Source organism: Nicotiana tabacum, chromosome 12 (genome assembly GCF_000715075.1).
Source record: "Nicotiana tabacum cultivar K326 chromosome 12, ASM71507v2, whole genome shotgun sequence".
NCBI classification, from domain to species: domain Eukaryota; kingdom Viridiplantae; phylum Streptophyta; class Magnoliopsida; order Solanales; family Solanaceae; genus Nicotiana; species Nicotiana tabacum.
Window position 1 is genome coordinate 10,674,516 of NC_134091.1, and position 20,772 is coordinate 10,695,287.

At 32.8% G+C, this 20,772-nt stretch overlaps 1 protein-coding gene across 1 annotated transcript; it reads left to right on the plus strand.

Moving 5' to 3' along the window:
- The first annotated feature begins 4,929 nt into the window (after positions 1 to 4,929).
- LOC107820643 (putative jasmonic acid carboxyl methyltransferase 2) lies at positions 4,930 to 17,735 on the plus strand. The gene is made up of 4 exons (XM_075227155.1): positions 4,930 to 5,061; positions 5,608 to 6,012; positions 9,088 to 9,376; positions 17,457 to 17,735. Exons 1-4 carry the CDS (start codon positions 4,987 to 4,989, stop codon positions 17,651 to 17,653), a joined length of 966 nt encoding a protein of 321 aa, XP_075083256.1. The 5' UTR covers positions 4,930 to 4,986; the 3' UTR covers positions 17,654 to 17,735.
- The last annotated feature ends 3,037 nt before the right edge of the window (positions 17,736 to 20,772 follow it).

The window sequence follows — 20,772 nt, forward strand, 5'->3', positions numbered from 1 at the left end:
ATGTGAAATTTCACAATATAAGTATCACGGGAGGGAAAAACGTAAATTCTAATTGTTCCATCCTATTTCTCGTACCGATTGATATGGGATACACGTGCAACACACGTGATTAAAAACTAGTTTTAAAATTAACTTGAAAGCTAATTAACTTTTAACATTCTCCTTTTCCCGTTGACATGACCAGATCTGGGTGAGAAGAAATTGGGTCAATTTTGAGTTCCCTTCGCAAAAAATTTTATATGAAAATAAGGCAAAATAATTTGTTTAGTATATAAAATATGTTGAATCTGCTCAACAAACAAGATTCCAGGCAGTGGTAAAGGTGGTTCTAGTTACTCCAAATACAAACTATGATATTTTGTCAATGTTTTTGATCATTTTGCACAAATTTCTCGCTCCGCCACTAATCACATTAAATATTAGGTAATACTATTTGTTTTTTCTCTCTACATTTAGCTTATGTATTAAGAGTTTAATTTCTTTCTCATAAACTCAGAGCCGCAACTAGCTCACAAATTCTATACCTTTCATGTCCTCTCTTATTTTCTCTTCTACTTTTTAACAAGGCAAAATGCCCTCGTGGTCACTTAAATTTATACCCGTTTGTTAATCCGGTAGACAGACTTACACCTTTTCCATTTGAGCACTCCAACTTGACATGAGAACCAATAAATACATCCAACCGAGCGTGTATATCAATTGCGATGACATGTAAAACACATCATATGCTAGACTATTAATTACTTGACATGTGTTATTTGGAGTCCATTACTCAAATGGTCACTCAACTATCCCAAATTATCCACTAAAATCACTTTTCTTTTTTTTGTAACAACAAAGTCACTTAACTATGCATATAGCACTCAGAAGGTCACTCAACTAGATTTTCCAAATTTTGGATTGTCAAATACCTATTTTACCCTTTAAATTATAAACATTTATCTTCTTTTTATTTTTTTTTTTAAATTTTTAATATTATGATTTTTTTCTTTTTAATTTATATTATGGACTTACCTATATAATAAATAAATTTTATTTATAAATTTAAAAATAAAAAGTATTTAAGCATATATAATGCTGGAATAACAAATTTATGAGCATAGTAAAAAAACAATAATTAGAATAATTTGTTAGTAATAATTTTAGTATTAACAACAAAAAATTAAAAAATTAATTAGAATAATTTGTTCGTAATAATTTTAGTATTAACAAAAAAAATTAAAAAAATTATTTACACAATTGAGAATGAAAGAAAATAAAGGTTGTAAAATATATATTCCATGCACGTAATATAAAAATAATTATTTAAATAAAGGTATTTTTATAATATACATTATATATGGTTGAAAATTATGCTCAATTATATTATTATTCCGTCATTATATGAGTTGAAAACTAATTTTTTATTTTTTATTTTATAAATAAAATATATTTATTCTATAGGTAAGTCCACAATGTAGATTAAAAAGAGGAAAAAAATATAATATTTAAAAAGTTAAAAAAAGAAGAAGATAATTTAGAGGGTAAAATAGGTATTTGACAATCAAAAATTTGGAAAATCTAGTTGAGTGACCTTCTGAGTGCTATAGGCATAGTTAAATGACTTTGTTGTTACAAACGAAAGAAAAGTGACTTTAGCCGATAATTTGAGATAGTTGAGTGACCATTTGAGTAATGGACTCTAGATTAGTTTCACGTGTGGTAACTGAACTTTTCACATGTGGTAAAGTCACGTGATTAGTAAGTTTAGTCACTCCACCCCACCCCACCCCAAATCAGTAAAAGAAGCTATTGCCGGAAAAAGCCTCCGACCAAAGCCCAAAATCCGAGAAACTCACAGACCATCGAAAAACTTGAGTTGGCCGGAGAACTTACGGGTAAATGTCTCTAATCCGCGACGAATAGTTCACTCTTGGTGCCTACCTACTCATTTTGTTAATTTTCAGCCACCATTTTCGCCCGAAACCCCTAACGCATTTGATTTCAACCATATTAATCACCATATCCGTCAAACCTCCTTCCCACCAAGCCCACTGGCATAGTTCAAACCATAAATAACCTAATTAAATATCCCCTGCCACAAAAATTTAAAGAAAGAAAAAGAAAAAGAAAAGAGCAATGACTAGATTGGATCGAACAATATGGATGCCCTAATCCGTTTCAAGAAAAGATTGATAATTAAAAGAAATGGAAAGGGGATGGGAGATGACATGGAATTGGACATTTGGGAGGACTGGATATGGAACTAAAGAAATGGGGATGAGAGAGGGGGCGAAGTGGGTGGGAGGAAGTGCGTTTTTTATTTTGTTTTGTTATCTTTTCATTAATTATATATTTTTTAATACTTTTTCTATCAAAGTATTACATTCACGCGCTTTTTGAGCGTGGTTTGCACACAATTTGGCCATGTCAGCTATGTTGCCTCCACATAGGCATGGTCAACGATCAAAGTGGTTTATTAGTTAACAAATATCGGAGTTGAAGTGTTCAAATGGAAATTATACAAGTTTGTATATCGGGTTGACAAACAGATACAAGTTTAAGTGGCTACGAGGCCGTTTTGCCTTTCAAGAAATTATTTTCTCTTACCGTTGGTACTTTACTAAAACTCCAAGGGGTCGTTTGGTATAAGGGATAAGTAAAAATAGTGTTGGGATAAAATTTTAATGCCACCTTATACCTTGTTTAGTTACCAAACCTGGGATAAGTTATCTCTGGATTAAATTTAGTACCGGGATAACTTATACCTTGTAGGGGGCGGGATAATTAGTGCTGGGAGTATTATCCTAGGACAAAATAATGAAATTCACAAAAATAGCCCCGAGGTCTTCTTTCCAAATATTCGTTGGGTTCATTTGTTTCTCTTTATGTGCTTGAAAATTATAAACTTTTGCTCATAAATTCTATTTTCTAATTGAATTTTTTTGTATATTAATTCTATTCATTTTTATTATGGCAAAATTAAGTTTTCTTATGGATCATCAACTATTGTCTAATATCAGCAAGAAGATTTAGAAGAAGAAATCAGTAAATATATTTCAAAGAATTGAAAACTAGCGCCTTAAAAAATTAATTAATACTTGTTGATGTAAGAATTGAAAATTGACGAGTCAACTTGATAAAGGAGCAAGAAGATGAAGGCTAAATAAGATGGAGGGTATTTTTGTAAACAAACTTATTCTTCTTAGATATTATGTAATGCATGTTATTTTTAATATAACATACCAAACAATTGATAAAAAATAATATCAGGATAACTAATCGCAGCATAACTTATCACATCATAATCCGTATTCAAACCAAATGACCTGTAAAAGAGTTTAATCCATTTAAAATGGTTTTCACGTGAATATCTTTTTCCTCCAAACTTCCAGCTAGTACTGGTACTAGGCATAGGACAACCTAGTTCATGGCCGAGAAAATTCAGGCCATGTATTAACTTGATAATGTAAATTATTTTTATATTTATCTAAAAGGTAATTGTAATTAAATATTTTATAATAAATATTAATTGTTAACATAATAAAAATAGTAATTGATTTATTTTAGTAAGTTAAACTACATTAATGGTATACATATTTTATGTTGTTATAATAATTAATCTGTTATAGTAGATAAATAATAATAATTAATATGTTATAATAGGTTAAATTATATTGATAGCGTAAAGTTGAAGAAATATATTATCAGTCTCATAAGCTGACCTGCGCAACTACTTCATCACTTGTTGAAAATTTTGAAAGGAAAAAATATATTTCATGCGGTAATTCAAATACAGTATAGTGGAATTGCCAAATCCAATTAATTTTTTTTAGAAAACATTTTTCATTCAACAAACATGCCCTTGACGTCACAAAAGTTTAAGATGTTACTTCCTCCGTTCACTTTTATTTGACATATTTTGACTTTTAACGTCCCTTAAGAAATAATAAATTAAGTGTATAATTTATCATGATACCCATATTAATTGATGTATATTTTATTGGATTTGAGAAAATAATTTAAAATGAGTAATTAATACGGTGAGTATAACAGGGAAAAAAAAATTGTCTTCTCTTGATATGCGTAAAGTGACAAGTAAAAATAAAAATTTATTTTTAATATACATACCAAATAAAAGTGAACTGAGGGAGTAAATCTAAATCACTGTCTTAAAGGGATCAACTTGAGAGAAAGGAAGGAGTCGGTGGGGGAAGGGGTTTTATTTGTTCCCATTCAGCAAAAGAATTACACTGTTTATATACAGTTAAAATTATTTTTATAAATATATAATAAATATTGACTTCTCTTGATTTATTCATGTATTTACTTTTTTATATTTTAAATCCCCTTATAAAAATCACAACAACAATTGAGATTAGAGTTGAACTTAATTTAAAGACTGCAAACTTCATCGTACTTGGTTCCTACAGGCAAAATAGCTAGCCTTTAACTTTGAAAAAGGGGGCGCCTTCTCCTAAAAGGAAATAGCTGATTAATTAAGATTTACTAAGATTTAAGACGATTCCCTCTTCTTCTTTCTATCCTATTCACGAACCGCACAACCCCAAAATTTTCTTTCATTAAAATATGATGCAATAAAAACGGTATTTAAGTTACGAGTATACGTTTTATGCACTATTACCTATTACTTATTAGATAATTATGAAAATAATATTTTATTATAAACATTAATTTGTAACTTCCTAAAATAATTCATAACCGTAATTACTATAATAAGTTAAACTATACTGATAAAGTAAAAAAGTTTTACACAATTTCATCCGTGTACATAATTTAGTTCCTTCAGTAAAAGTCAAGTAACAACGTCAACGCATAATACATAATCCAAATTAATTGCGTACGAAGAAGTTGAGTGTAGCAAAAGGTGTAGCCTTGGTCAAGCTTCTATATAAACTAGCACATTTTCAGCTCTTTCGGTCACAACAAGCTGCTCTTTAAAGAGAAAAAAGAGAGAAAAAAGAAAGAATTAAAGAGCAAATTAAGATGGAAGTAATGCAGGTACTTCACATGAACAATGGAGAAGGAGAGTATAGCTATGCCAAAAACTCCAATATCCAGGTTATATATCGTCATCAAATGATTAAAACAGCTGAAATATATTTACTTTCCTGATATATATACTTCCCTTAATTTAGTTCGTATATCAATTATATTTTCTGGTAAAAAAGATTTTTCTTATATTATTGTTTTCCTTGGGCGACACAATAGTTGTTTGTCTCACTATATCTATCAAGGTGGCCACATGAAGATTTATCAAGGTATTTGTGGATCGAATCAATAGAACTAATAATCAAATAAAGAGGTATCAAAGAAAATATTTAAAAAAACTCAAGAAAGTAATTTAGGAAAGAAGACCATTTTCCCAAGAGTGAAAGAAAAAGCTATCAACTTGGCCTACTTTCTAAGCTATATAATATATTATCTTTATCTCTAAAGTTGGATTATCAAGGTCCTGATCCAGCTGAAAAACTATATTCTTCCGAAAATTCTTCTTTTAACCGGTTCTTAAAATCTAATCAAATTCTAGTTTTCATCCCATGAATTTTCATTTAAAAAAGAAATATTAGACCAGTGTTATTGAAATTTGGTTTGATGAATTTGTAGAGGAAGATAATATCAGCAACAAATTCAAGGCTTAAAGAAGCAGTGATAAGCATTTTGAGAAAGAACAAAAAAATGGCAGAAAGCATTGGCATTGCTGATTTAGGTTGCTCCTCGGGACCGAACGCTTTGATAGTCGTCACAGAAGTTATAAATATCATAGACGCAACGTGTCGAAAATCGGGCAGATCGTTGCCGGAGTTGAGAATTTATCTTAATGATCTTCCGGGGAATGATTTCAATGACATATTTAGGTCTTTGCCAGAATTCTTTCACAAAGTAAAAGAAGAGAAAGGTTCAGAAAATTGCTATGTTGCAGGGGTGCCTGGTTCATTTTATGGAAGGCTTTTTCCACTAAAAAGCATGCACTTTATTCACTCTTCCTCTAGTCTCCATTGGCTCTCGCAGGTCAGTATTAATTGTCAATTTGACACTATTACTATTCGAGTTGTTAAACAGATTTTTCTTTAACTATGACTATTATGACTTGGAATAATACTGTTTTAATGTAGTTTTCGAATATGTGAAAGTTTTATTTCAATTTGAAGTTGTTATGTTCGAATTTCGTTGAAAATTTATAGTAGTTTGAGTGATTACTCCCACTACTAGAAATACCGATTTCGACAGACTTTTATCGGTCAAAATTAGGTTGTCGGTAATAAATAGCGACCGAAGTCGGTCGCAATTTCCGAACGATGTCGATCGTTCAATTAAATTTCACAAACGACTGAAAAAGTAAAAATTTACCGAAAAAACCGACAGGATAGTATTCTACCACTAGACCATTGGTACATTTTGGTCTAAGACTTTTTTTTATTTTATTTATATTCTTTCGTTGCATTTTCGCACGAAAATATTATTAAAAGTATAAAATTACCGACCGAAGTTAGTCTGTTATATGAAAAATCAATCGATTTCGGTCGACTTCTTAAAAATTAAATTTCGCAAGATGCAAAAATAATTTTCCGTATTTTTATGCCAAAAAAACGATCAAGTTGGTCGATTTTATAAAAAAAAATTAAAAAATTAAAAAATTTTGAAAACTAGAACTATATCTTATCAGGACATAAGTTATTCTTAACACTATATATCTTCTTGTCAGTTTTCTATGTTTGTTTTTCTCTCACAATCAAAATGAAACAAGAAGTAGGGGCACTTCAATTAATTGCAATAGGTCGAGGACAAACTAAGGAATTGACTTCATAACTACTATATCTACCCTACCATTTTCATGCGAATCAGTTATTTTAGCTGGGGGGTCCATGGTTAAGCTCGGTCGGTTATTTTATAAAATTTATATCATATTAATTTTTTGGTTATTTTATTATGTATAATCAAAATTAGACTTTTAGAAATCGTATCGATCATGTCGGTTTTTCTTCGGTATCGGTACGGTTCGGTTAATTTTTGGTATTTTTTTAAATGTCACTTAAAAGTCACTAGTAGAAGTAGAATGCAACAACATACATACTTTTATAGAACTTAGCAAAACTCTCTAGATATTTTTACTATTTAAAGAGTGATGAATTAAGAAAACATGAAAGATAGCGAGAGTATAAATCCATCAACTATTCTACAACAGCGTAAAAGAAACTATGCAAAGACAAAGAAAATATAAATCACACGAGTGGAAAGATATTAAGTAAGTTGGGACTCAAAAATAAAGTCTATAGAAGATTAAATATTCGAAAATATAAATTTAAATCATACGAAAGAAAAAATATTTAATACATTGTAGTTTGCTACTCATAATTGCTAGAATACCTTGTGTCTTGCTAGTGAATATGTTGGAAATAATTTAGTTTCAATAGTAGTATAATAGGTTTGGGAATAAGGATTTTGAGTTTAATTACTTGTTGGCTTGTAATCGTTTTCATAATTTCAAGACCTAAGAAAAATGTTAATGCTTTATTATTTTCAAACTTAATATATAGATATATTTTTTTCATGTAAATATATTCCGGTACGGTTCGGTATTTTTTTCGGTTTATTTTCATAAAATAAAAAACCTACCCTAATTATCGGTACGATTATAGATTTATATAAAAATCTACGGTTTTATTAAAAAAAACCTAAAAATCGGTTCGGTTCGGTGCGGTGCGTTTCGATCGGTTTAGTTGGTTTTTAAATATTTATTGACACCCATAATTTTAGGCACCCTATTTTTATACTATGAATCTTTTTTCTTACCAAGGGTGTTTTGGTACGAAGAAAAAAAAATTACTTAAATAATTTGAAAAATATTTTTCGCTGAAGTCATTTTTCTCCGTTCAATATTCTTCCCCCCCCCCCTCCCCAAAAAGAAAACATTTTCCAAAAACACTTTCATGTGATTGAAACTTTTCGCTTGGATAAAAGAGGACACATTATGCATCTACCTGTCTTAGCTTTAGATAATTTGGATTGGAATAAATTATGCTTTCAACGTTAAAGTTTAAACAGAAGATTTCTTTTGAACAATAGAGTTATTGTTAACTAGTACGAAAAAGTTTATGCACATTGGTGCAAATGAACTGTTACTTTTGACTCGTACTGAATTTTACACTGTTCTTTATTATTACATAAATGCTTCATTCACGTCGGTTATCATATTACATTATTGTTACTATTGTTTGTTGTTTGGTTGTTTTAATTTTACTGTTTCTTGAATCGAGAGTCTATCATGGAACAATCTTTTTATCTTTATAAGATAGGGGTAAAAACTGCATACACACACTCCACTTATAAAATTACACTGAGTTTGTTGTTATTTTTGTAGTACTAAATTTTACACTATGAGTGTATTTGGTACGAAGGAAAACATTTTCTGAAAAATATTTTTTAATTTTTCTATGTTTGGCTGGCTTAAATGTTTTGAAAAACATTTTCATCATGAACTCATTTTACTCACACTGAAGTAAAATATTTTCCCTATCAAAAGAAGTGAAAATGTTTTTCAAAACTCTTTTTCAACTTTTCCCACCCTATTCCACATCCTCAGCCCCCACCATTGGGGTTTGGGGGTGAGGGGGCTGGGATATAGGAAACATGAGGATTTGGGGGAAGGGGGGAGTAAGGAAAGTAGCATAAAAAGTTATTTTTCTAAAAAATATTTTCTGCTCTTTAAACAAAACACTAGAAAATGTTTTCGGAAATTTTTTTTTTCGCTCACCAATCAAATAAGGAATAATTTGTGATAAAACCATTCACTTTCGGAAAAACATTTTCCTTGGAAAAATTGTTATTCCTACCAAACACACCCTATATGTCACCAAAAAGGCAAAAACAAAAGAGAGTAATAGAGATCTACTCTACCTACTGGCTACTAGTAGGTAGATGACCATTTTTGTCATGAAATGTTTAATCTTGTCCTTTTTCAATGACTTTACGGTACGAGTATTCCGCCATTTTTATGTACCTTTTTTTGGGTCAGTAGCATTTTCACTCGAATTCAATTACACATGTCAAACTCATTTATTCTAAATGTGAAAAACCATCAAACAGGTTCCACCTGGTTTGGGTACCAATGCAAGGACAACCCTAAACAAAGGGAAATTATACATATCAAGTACTAGTCCAAGTGAAGTAATCAATAAATACATGTCACAGTTTCAGAAAGACTTCTTTTTATTCCTTCAATCACGTTCGCCGGAGATGGTTGCCGGCGGGCGGATGTTGTTGTCTCTCATGGGGAGGAGCTCTATTGATCCCACGGCGGAAGATGGTTGTTACTACCAGTGGGAGCTCCTTGCACTAGCACTTTCTATTTTGGTATCTAAGGTTATTCTCCTAAAACCTATCTTATGATCTCTTTGTATTTGGTTACTCATTTCTGTTGAAAAAAGAAGAAGTCAAAATTCAATTTGATCAGATTTTTCGATTTTTCCTAAAGTTAAAGCCAGTGTCGCATATGTACTATTCATATTGTCCAGGATGCGACTACAACTTTTAACTAAGATTTTACGTTCTTTTTTAAATAAATAAATAAAAAAGTCAAGGTAGGGTAGAATAGTACAGTCGGTCCATTAGTTATTGGTATAATAACAATAACAATAAACCCAATGAATATTCGCATATGGGGTTGGGAGGGTAGGGTGTACGCAAATCTTACTCATATTTTGGAAGGGCAGAAATATTATTTCTGGTAGACCCTCGACTATCATAAGTTATTGATAAATTCTGATTTCAGGTCTTATGATATATGTTGAATTAAGCTCTATTAAAATGTGTTTTTGTTCCATCTATGTAAAAGAAGTTGTATTTAGACTTTTTTAGAAATGTATTAACCTCAAATATGGAGTTATTATAAAAACTTAACATAACAAATGGTGTAACTGTTATTACTTAATTAAAATTGTGAAAATTCAAAGACAGGGGTTTAAAAATATCATATTTTAACTAATTGAAGATTAAATGTGCTTACTTAGATATTATAAGGGCTAGAATAATATTTGTCTATATTTGAGGGATTAAAAGAGCAAATTTCCGGAAAATTACTCATAATAAGTCTTATATTCAATACTATGTGGCACACCTACTTAAAATTTTAGATTTGGTATATACTAGGAGTCTATACCAATACTATCACCAATTTGTTGTTGTTAGCTTTGGGACCATATTAATATTTATTCATGTTATTCCCGTCAATATTCCTGTATTTGTAAATATTAATTCTGCAAAATATAAGTTAACGTAATGAAACAATAATAATAAATTCGAGCCCACTGAATTCACAGTGTTTCCTTAAGGAATTTAATTCCCTCCTAGTACCCAAGGTAATGGATTATTTCCTCCCAGGATAGAACGAATAACACACTGGTGTAGCGGTACTTCAAACCCCAGTGTTTCGGCGAACACAAAGTTCGGTAGCAAATCACACTTACAGTTGCTTTGTTTGAAGTTAAAAACAATGCAGAACGAAGGAGTATATACTCAGAAAAACGTATGGAAGTTCTGAGAGGAAGGAGTGCAATGTATAGCCAATTTGTTGAGCGAATTGTATGTTGAGTTGAGTATATTTCTTCAACATTTGCTGCTCATATATATAGCAGCCAAGAAGGAGTGCAAGACCAAACGTCCACCCTTCATGGTGGAGCAAGCATTACATGTTTGTGGAGCAAGCACTTCATGTTTGTGGAGCAAGCACTTCATGGTGGGAAGACCATTATCCGGCTGCCAAATTATCAATACACGGATTGGAAAATATCCGTTTACAAATACGGATAATCTTACGTTAATATTTACTATTAACAAATAAATTTGGTCCAAAAAATTAATCAATCAATCGATCATCTGACCAAATCCAAATCCAAATCCAAATCCGAATCCGAAGCCGAAGCCGAAGCCGAAGCCGTAGCCGTAGCCGAAGCCGAGCCGAGCGAGCGACGACGACGACGGCGCGAGGCTTGCTTTCTTCTTAACTCTTTAAGAGCTACAAGAAGAGCAATTATATATATACCCACCAAAAAATGTCTTCCACTTCCAATATGGGACAATGTCTCATTGTTAAGAGGGGGAAACTTAAAATTTTACTCAAAATTTCATTTTCCCTCCATTTCCCATTCACCCTCATTTTAAGAATATTACATCTTAAAAAATAAAACCTCAACAATCCCCCACATGAATGGGGAATGGCTATATCACGGAAGTATGCATGAAAAAACTGTGTGATTTACAAGCAAGGATTAATTGCATCTGGATAAGTAGGTTTCCCTTTGAACTTTCCGTAGTAAACTTATGTCGGATATACTCAGTCAATCGGTAGATTTGATATCTTTGAACCGTCGATCTTTGGTGTATACCTAGACAACCATAAGTCACACAATCAACCCTTAACCGTCTTTGGTTCTCATTGTTGTGTTCGTTTCAGCCATGAACACCGCCTGGTTTCATAAGTGCGTAGAGAACTGGCCTTACAAAGTTCTCCTTGAAGCGGCTCACACTTCACACTTAAATAGGTGATTCCTAAACGTGTCATCCTGTAGATACACTATTTGATATACCCCGTATCAAATTTAGAAATCATTAAAAAGCCTTAATGCTTTATCCTTGGTACTGAACATTGTCTCATCACGAGAATGGACTAAAATTTTATTTGACAATGTTGAACCGTCATTAATGACTTTGTTTGATCTCTTTGAACCTAGATCTTGGGATCTCCAGTCTTCTAGGTAGAGTTACCGCCACAATGACTTGTTCTCGGCCATAGCCCCATTCCCCTTGATGATTTCTCAACTACCTCTCTAGTTAGGCCTTTTGTAAGTGGATCCGACACATTATCACTTGACTTTACATAGTCAATTGTGATAATTCCTCTAGAGAGTAATTGCCTAACGGTTTTATGTCTTCGTCGTATATGACGAGATTTACCGTTATACATGACGCTCCCAGCCCTTCCAATTGCCGCTTGACTATCACAATGTATGCATATTGGTGCCAACGGTTTGGGCCAAAATGGAATGTCTTCCAAGAAATTCCGGAGCCATTCAGCTTCTTCACCGGCTTTATCTAAGGCTATGAATTCAGCCTCCATTGTAGAGCGGGCAATACATGTTTGTTTGGACGACTTCCAAGATACCGCTCCTCCACCAATAGTGAATACATATCCACTCGTGGACTTAGAATCAGTTGAACCGGTGATCCAATTTGCATCACAGTATCCCTCAATCACCGCAGGGAAATTACTGTAGTGCAATTCAAAGTTCTGGGTATGTTCTAAATATCCCAAAACTCGTTTCATTGCCATCCAATGAGATTGGCCTGGATTGCTCGTATATCGACTCAGTTTACTTATAGCACAAGCTATGTCTGGTCGTGTACAATTCATGATATTCATTAAGCATCCCAATACACGAGCATAATCCAATTGTGATATGCTTTGGCCTTTGTTCTTTGCTAATGCAAGATTCACGTCAATTGGAGTCTTTGCAACTTTAAAGCCCAAGTGCTTGAATTTTTCAAGTACTGTCTTAATATAATGAGATTGTGACAATGCCAGACCTTGAGGAGTCTTATTGATCTTAATTCCCAGAATTAAATCAGCAACTCCCAAGTCTTTCATATCAAACTTGCTATTGAGCATACGCTTAGTAGCATTTATGTTGGCAATGTCATTACTCATTATCAACATATCATCCACATATAGGCAAACAATGACTATGTGATTTGGAACATTTTTAATGTACACGCATTTATCACATTCATTTATCTTAAAACCATTTGACAACATTGTTTGGTCAAAATTCGCATGCCATTGTTTGGGTGCTTGTTTTAGTCCGTAAAGAGACTTAACAAGTCTACATACCTTCTTTTCTTTACCTGAAACCACAAACCCTTCAGGTTGTTCCATGTAAATTTCTTCCTCCAACTCTCCATTTAAGAAGGCCGTCTTAACATCCATTTGATGAATTTCAAGACCATACACTGCAGCTAATGCTACTAACATCCGTATGGACGTAATTTTTGTAACTGGAGAGTATGTATCAAAGTAGTCTAGACCTTCTCGTTGTCTATACCCTTTGACTACGAGCCTTGCCTTGAATTTATCAATAGTGCCATCATCTTTGATTTTTCTCTTAAAAATCCATTTAGAACCCAAAGGTTTATTTCCAGGAGGAAGATCAACCAATTCCCATGTATGGTTGTTCAATATGGATTCTATTTCACTATTGACTGCCTCTTTCCAAAACAATGATTCCGAAGAAGTCATAGCTTCTTTAAATGTTTGAGACTCATTCTCCAATAAGAAAGTCACAAAATCTGGTCCAAATGAAGTAGACGTTCTTTGACGTTTACTACGTCTTGGATTCTCCTGATTACATGTACTTTCTTTTGTTTCTTCCCGAGGTCATTTAGATCCTTCACCAAACGACTCACATTCCTTTTTATACGGATATATATTTTCAAAAAACTCAGCATTATCTGATTCTATAACCGTATTATTATGAATGTCGGGATTTTCTGATTTATGAACCAGAAATCGATATGCTTTACTATTTGTCGCATATCCTATGAAAACACAATCAACGGTTTTCGGTCCTATCTTTACCCTTTTGGGTTTAGGAACTTGCACTTTTGCCAAACACCCCCACACTTTAAAATAATTCAAGTTGGGCTTCCTTCCTTTCCATTGTTCATAAGGAATGGATTGTGTTTTGCTATGGGGCACTCGATTTAATATTCGATTAGCCGTAAGAATGGCTTCCCCCACAAGTTCTGTGGCAAACCAGAACTTATCAACAACGCATTCATCATCTCCTTTAATGTGCGATTCTTTCTTTCCGCAATCCCATTAGATTGGGGCGTGTAAGGGGCTGTTGTTTGATGAATAATTTCATATTCTAAACATATTTCTTCAAAAGGAGATTCATATTCACCACCCCTATCACTTCTTATCATTTTTACTTTCTTGTTAAGTTGCGTTTCAACTTCATTTTTGTATTGCCTGAATGCGTCTATTGCTTCATCTTTACTATTCAGTAAGTAAACATAGCAATATCGAGTACCATCGTCAATAAAAGTTATGAAATACTTCTTTCCACCGCGAGATGGCATTGACTTCATGTCACAAATATCTGTGTGAATTAAGTCTAAAGGATTTGAATTCCTTTCAACTGACTTATAAGGATGTTTAACATACTTAGATTCCACACATATTTGACATTTTGATTTTTCGCATTCAAACTTGGGCAGTACTTCCAAGTTAATCATTTTCCGCAAGGTTTTATAATTGACATGACCCAAACGTACATGCCATAAATCATTTGACTCAAGTAAGTAAGAAGAAGCTGAAATATTATTATTATTTTCAACAACCATTACATTTAGGTTGAAAAGGCCCTCGGTGAGGTAACCTTTTCCCACAAATATTTCATTCTTACTAATTACAACCTTGTTGGATACAAAAACGCACTTAAAATCGTGCTTAACAAGAAGTCCAGTAGAGACTAAATTCTTTCTCATTTCGGGAACATGAAGGACATTGTTCAAAGTCATGACCTTGCCAGAAGTCATTTTTAGAAATACCTTCCCATATCCTTCAACTTTTGCTGTTGAAGCATTTCCCATATAAACTGTCTCTCCGGGTTCAGCAAGAGCATAGGTAGCAAAAGCCTCTCTAACTGCACAAACATGGCGAGTGGCTCCTGAATCAAACCACCACAGTTTAGGATTTCCCACCAAGTTACATTCAGAGAGCATGGCACACAAGTTATCAACATCATCATGGTTTACTACCATGTTTGCTTGACCCCTTTTCTTGTCTTTCTTCGGAGCACGACACTCCGTAGATTTGTGTCCGATTTTCCCACAGTTGTAGCAGTTTCCACTGAACCGCTTCTTGCTTGGGTTGTATTTCGGACCAGAAGCCTTCTTCCTCTTTTTGTTAGCTTCAACAATATTTGCTCCCATTATTGTTGAATTTCCACGGCCTCTCCTTTCAGCAGCTTTATTGTCCTCTTCGATTCTCAACCGAACAATGAGATCTTCAAGGGACATTTTCTTTCGTTTGTGTTTCAAATAATTTTTGAAGTCCTTCCACAACGGAGGCAACTTCTCAATCATTGCTGCTACTTGGAATGCTTCGTTGATTACAAGACCTTCAGCAAGTAGATCATGAATAATCACTTGCAATTCCTGGACTTGAGTAATAACAGACTTGCTATCTATCATTTTGTAGTCCAGAAATTTTGCGGCAACGAATTTCTTCATCCCGGCATCTTCAGTCTTATATTTCTTTTCAAGCGCATTCCACAATTCTTTGGATGTCTCCATGCTACTGTATACATTATACAGATTATCATCCAGTCCGCTAAGAATATAATTCTTGCATAAAAAATCAGAATGCTTCCACGCTTCAACCACGAGAAAGCGTTCATTATCTGGAGTTTTATCCGGCAGATCAGGAACATCTTCCTTGATGAACTTCTGTAGACATAACGTAGTTAAGTAGAAGAACATCTTCTGCTGCCAGCGTTTGAAATCAATCCCGGAAAATTTTCCGGGTTTTTCTGCCGGTGCCAACGCCGGTGTTCGGCTTGTCGTTGCGTTGGCAGTCGCCATCGGAACAGCTTGGTTTTCGTTTTCAGTCATCATCTTTTTCAGAAAAGAATGACACAAACAAACGTTTAATACACGTTTTCAAACTGGAGTAAAAAATCACGTAGATTTTAATATCCAACAAAACGCCACGAAGGCTTAACTCTCCAAAACGGGAGTACACAAACCACAAAGGTTTTAGTTTGCAGAATAATAAGAATAACACAAGTACAGAAATAAATATTAAATTCCTTAAGATTGTTATTCCCGTCAATATTCCTGTATTTGTAAATATTAATTCTGCAAAATATAAGTTAACGTAATGAAACAATAATAATAAATTCGAGCCCACTGAATTCACAGTGTTTCCTTAAGGAATTTAATCCCCTCCTAGTACCCAAGGTAATGGATTATTTCCTCCCAGGATAGAACGAATAACACACTGGTGTAGCGGTACTTCAAACCCCAGTGTTTCGGCGAACACAAAGTTCTGTAGCAAATCACACTTACAGTTGCTTTGTTTGAAGTTAAAAAACAATGCAGAACGAAGGAGTATATACTCAGAAAAACGTATGGAAGTTCTGAGAGGAAGGAGTGCAATGTATAGCCAATTTGTTGAGCGAATTGTATGTTTAGTTGAGTATCTTTCTTCAACATAAGTGGAAACATCCATTTATGCATTCTATAATTACTTGTCCACTAAATTTTAAAAGAATGAACATTCCAACCGTTCATTTGGCTTTACCATTCAAATTTTACAAGACTCACTTTTCGAACAACCTTTCATTTTTAGCTAAGGCCCAAGTTTAGGACTTAGAATTCTAGGAGAAAAAATGCAGCTACTACTCAATCACACGTCTCGTTTACGTTATTGGTTTTGGTACACAGTTCTCTACTTGGGATTGCTATATTTATTTGTGCAAACTTTAAAGATGTTATGGCATAATACTACTGCAAAAACTCCGGCGAAAGTTCCGCCCGGCAACCGGGGATTACCATTCACCGGAGAAACCATCCATTTCATGGCTGCCATTAATAGCAACAAACGCTTCTATGATTTTGTCAAAGTTCGACGACTCAAGCAAGAATAATTTATTATTAGATCATGACTAGCTAGAATAAGATACAGTAATGTGTTTTGATAGTTCTGATAGAATATATGTATCTTAAATATTTATAATTTTTTCTAGCAATAACGAAAATTCGTCGATAGTGTTGATTCTAATCAATTAAAGGTGTGTTTGCAAGAGAATGACTTATCTTCTGGAAAATACTTTCTAAAAAAGGTTTTCTAATATTTGATTAGAGAGTGGAAAATATTTATTGAAAGAACATGTAGTATTAAAGATTGAGAAATGTATCACCCTCACATGTGGAGTTACTATAAAAACTTAACATAACAAATGCTGTGACTGTTAGTAATAATTTATTAAATTTGTGAAAACTCAAAAACAGATGGTTCAAAATTGCATATTTTACCTAATTGAAGATTAAATGTGCTTAATTAGGTATATGAGGACTAGAATAAGAATATGTATATATTTGAGGGAGTTCTTACGGTTCTTAATATTAAACCTATTATATTTTTAAAGTTATGGATTCAAACCCACTATATATTACAATTTTAATAAAATTTTACACTAAATTTATACTCCTTGTTGAAAGTACCAGATTCTGAATCTGGTACTATAACACTACATACGCCTCTAGATGTTTCTCAGCCCTAAATATTGAATATCGTCCATACAGGGCCTAGTAGAAGGTAGACTCCTTTAATGCACCATACTATGCACCATGTCGTGAGCAAGAAGGTTGAGTGACTTTTGAGGTTGAGTGAGACGCTACCATTTCTTTGAATTCTACACTATGCGATTGCGAAGATAAAAATGGCCAATTGTGTATGAAATCAGCATCAAGAGGTCAACAAGTTGCTAAAACAGTTAGGGCTGTGGTTGAATCAATGGTGGAATCTCATTTTGGAAATGAAATTATAGATGACTTGTTTAAAGTGTATAGTGATCTTGTGGATGATTAGATTTACAAGAATAGAGCCGTTTACATCAATTTAGTTGTTTCTCTTACACGCAAGGATAATGTTCTAGACTTCTAGAGTAGCCTAAACAAAATGATCAATATGTAAACTCGACAGGTCAATAAGGGGTTGAATCATTTCTTATTCTTTTTTTTTTCTTTTTCACAAATTTCAATTGAAACAAAATGTATCAAGTAGTACATTATTGAAACATGATAAAAATTCATCCTTCTTTGATATTCACACAAAACTAATAAATATAAAATATATATTTTTCATACACATATTTATCACAGGTCTCAGACTGCCTTTTCCTTCTTTCCTTTTTTTTTTTGTGGGGGTCCAAACTTTAGCAATGTTTATGTTTCCCTCGAGGATTGAAATATCCCAAAAATAATTTAGGCACAAGCAAAAAATTAACAAAGACTATATAGAAGAAATTTATTAAACTAGAAAGAGAACGTGGTATGATACTTTTTCACAACTTATAAACTCTTAAATATCTCTACATCATAGTTACTTCTCCACAATAAAAAAATATATAGTAATACCCCTATTTATAATACTACAAACCCAAAAACCTATTCCAATATAAAATTGGTAAATAAAACCTAACTAGATATGAATTAAATAAACTACCAAATATCAAATCATAAACAACTTAGGAATAATAATTAATCTTGGTTTAATTTTCAACAGCCTCCCTTAAACCAAGATCTTCAGACTTGAGCATGCCATGAGTAACATCAAGCCTTGTAGAACGTACATACTTTAGGCTCTCTATTAATTTTCTAAAATATGTTGCATCAACAAAGTCGCGAATATCATGTTTAGTTAACTTCGATTTAAGGTGATATCATATAAGCTGGTATAGTACACCATGACCAAGAATCATTTTAAGGCCAATTAACCAGAAATTCTAAAAAAATCAACAAAGACTATATAGAAGAAATTTATTAAACTAGGGAGAGAACGTGGTAGGAGGCTTTTTCACAACTCATAAACTCTTGAATCTCTCTACATCATAGCTAACTCTCCGCAATAGAAAATATATAGTAGTACTCCTATTTATAATACTACAAAACCAAAAATATATTCTAATATAACATTGGTAAACAAAACCTAACTAGACATAAATTAAATAAACAACCAAATATCAAATCCTAGATAACTTAGGAATAATAATTAATCTTGGTTTAATTTTCAACAGCCTCCCTTAACCCAAGATCTTCCGACTTAACCATGCCGTGAGTAACATCAAGCCTTGTAGAAGTTACATACTTTAGGCTCTCTATTAATTTTCTAAAATATGTTGCATCAACAAAGTCGCGAGTATCATCTTTAGTTAACTTCAATTTCTCTTCAATATTATTCATGTATGATTTGTCTTTACTCATGGTAAATCCCTTCAAAATATCATCAATATAATTTTCCTTTACTTTGAAATCATCTACTTCTCTAGTTGCCTTGTGGTTGAACTTGTACACCCATTCAACTCCAATTGAATATTCTACAGGTTGTAGAGTAATGCCTCCAATAGACATTTCGTCATGCTCCTTAAAACATGCAATTTCGAACAATGATATAAAATTGATTACATCTTCAATATCTATAATCATGTATTGTAGTTCTGAATCCAAAATTATTTCTGCTTCAATCTTGGATAGATTATCATAAATTTTCTCTTGATGAATCATCTTGCTTTTTTCGTTACTAGGTTCATCTTCAATACCATCAAATAATTTTTCTTGTAAACACCAATCTCTTTTGGACGGGCATCTCTTTCAACCAAATCGTCCTTTTTTACAAACACAGAAATTCTTGGCAGATCAATTTAAATATTATTTGACTTCTCTTCGCTTTCAATGGAATCTCTATCACAACAAAATTACATGTACCTTTTCTTATTTTCTTCTCTATTTCTGAATTTTGTCTTCTTGATTTATTTCTGCCAGATCTGGTATGTCTTCTTTTTCTTTTGGTTGATCATCTTTTTCTTGCGATGCATCATCTAATGTCTCATCTTTCTGTTGATTCAATGATCTCTCGTATGTCACCAATTCCCCTTGTAAATCACCAAGTCTGAGAGTGCTAAGATCTTTGGTAGCTTCAAGAATAACTTTTTTATTGTTAAACTTTAAACTGAGATACTGCAATATTTTTTTAATAATTTTAACATCTTCCAATACTTCTCCATTGGTCCTTAAACCATTGACTATATTTTCAATTCTTGTAAAATATTCTTTGACAGACTTTGTTGGTCTCATATAAGGCTGCTCAAATTGAATCCTAAACTCTTGTAGTTTCTCCTTCTTTAAGTCATCAACTTTTCGATATGACTTCACCAAGATTGTCCAAGCCTTCTTTGATGACTTTGCATGCAAAAAGTTTTTAGATACATACAATTTGACCATAATGGCGAGATAGTAGCGTGCCTTATAATCTAAATGTATCTTCTTCTCCAATTGCATAGCTGCATCACCCGTCAATGTTGTGCTTTCTGCAGGTTCCGCAAATCCTTCATCATAATCCAATAACATTAAACAATTCTTCATATGTTGATATCAAGTTTTAAAATTATTTTTGCCATCAAACACAAAAGCGGGACAATCAAGTAAGAGAGTATCCATATTTGTTTTGGTTCTTTTACCGACTCTGACATGATCTCACATAGGCTATGATACCAATTTGAAGTATTGAAATACCCCAAGAATAATTTAGGCACAAGCAAAAAACCAACAAAGATTATATAGAAGAAATTTATTAAACTAGGGAGAGAATGTGGTAGGAGGCTTTTTCACAACTCATAAACTCTTGAATCTCTCTACATTATAGCTACCTCTCCACAATAGAAAATATGTAGTAGTACTCCTATTTATAATATTACAAAATCAAAAACCTATTCCAATATAAAATTGGTAAACAAAACCTAACGAAATATGAATTAAATAAACTACCAAATATCAAATCCTAGACAACTTAAGAATAATAATTAATCTTGGATTAATTTCCAACATTCCCTTATGTTATTTATGCTACTTATATTTTGCGCAAACATAATAGGCAATGCCAGCCTTCAGGTTTCGTTTAAACCCCACTCCAAGCTGGATGACATAAATATT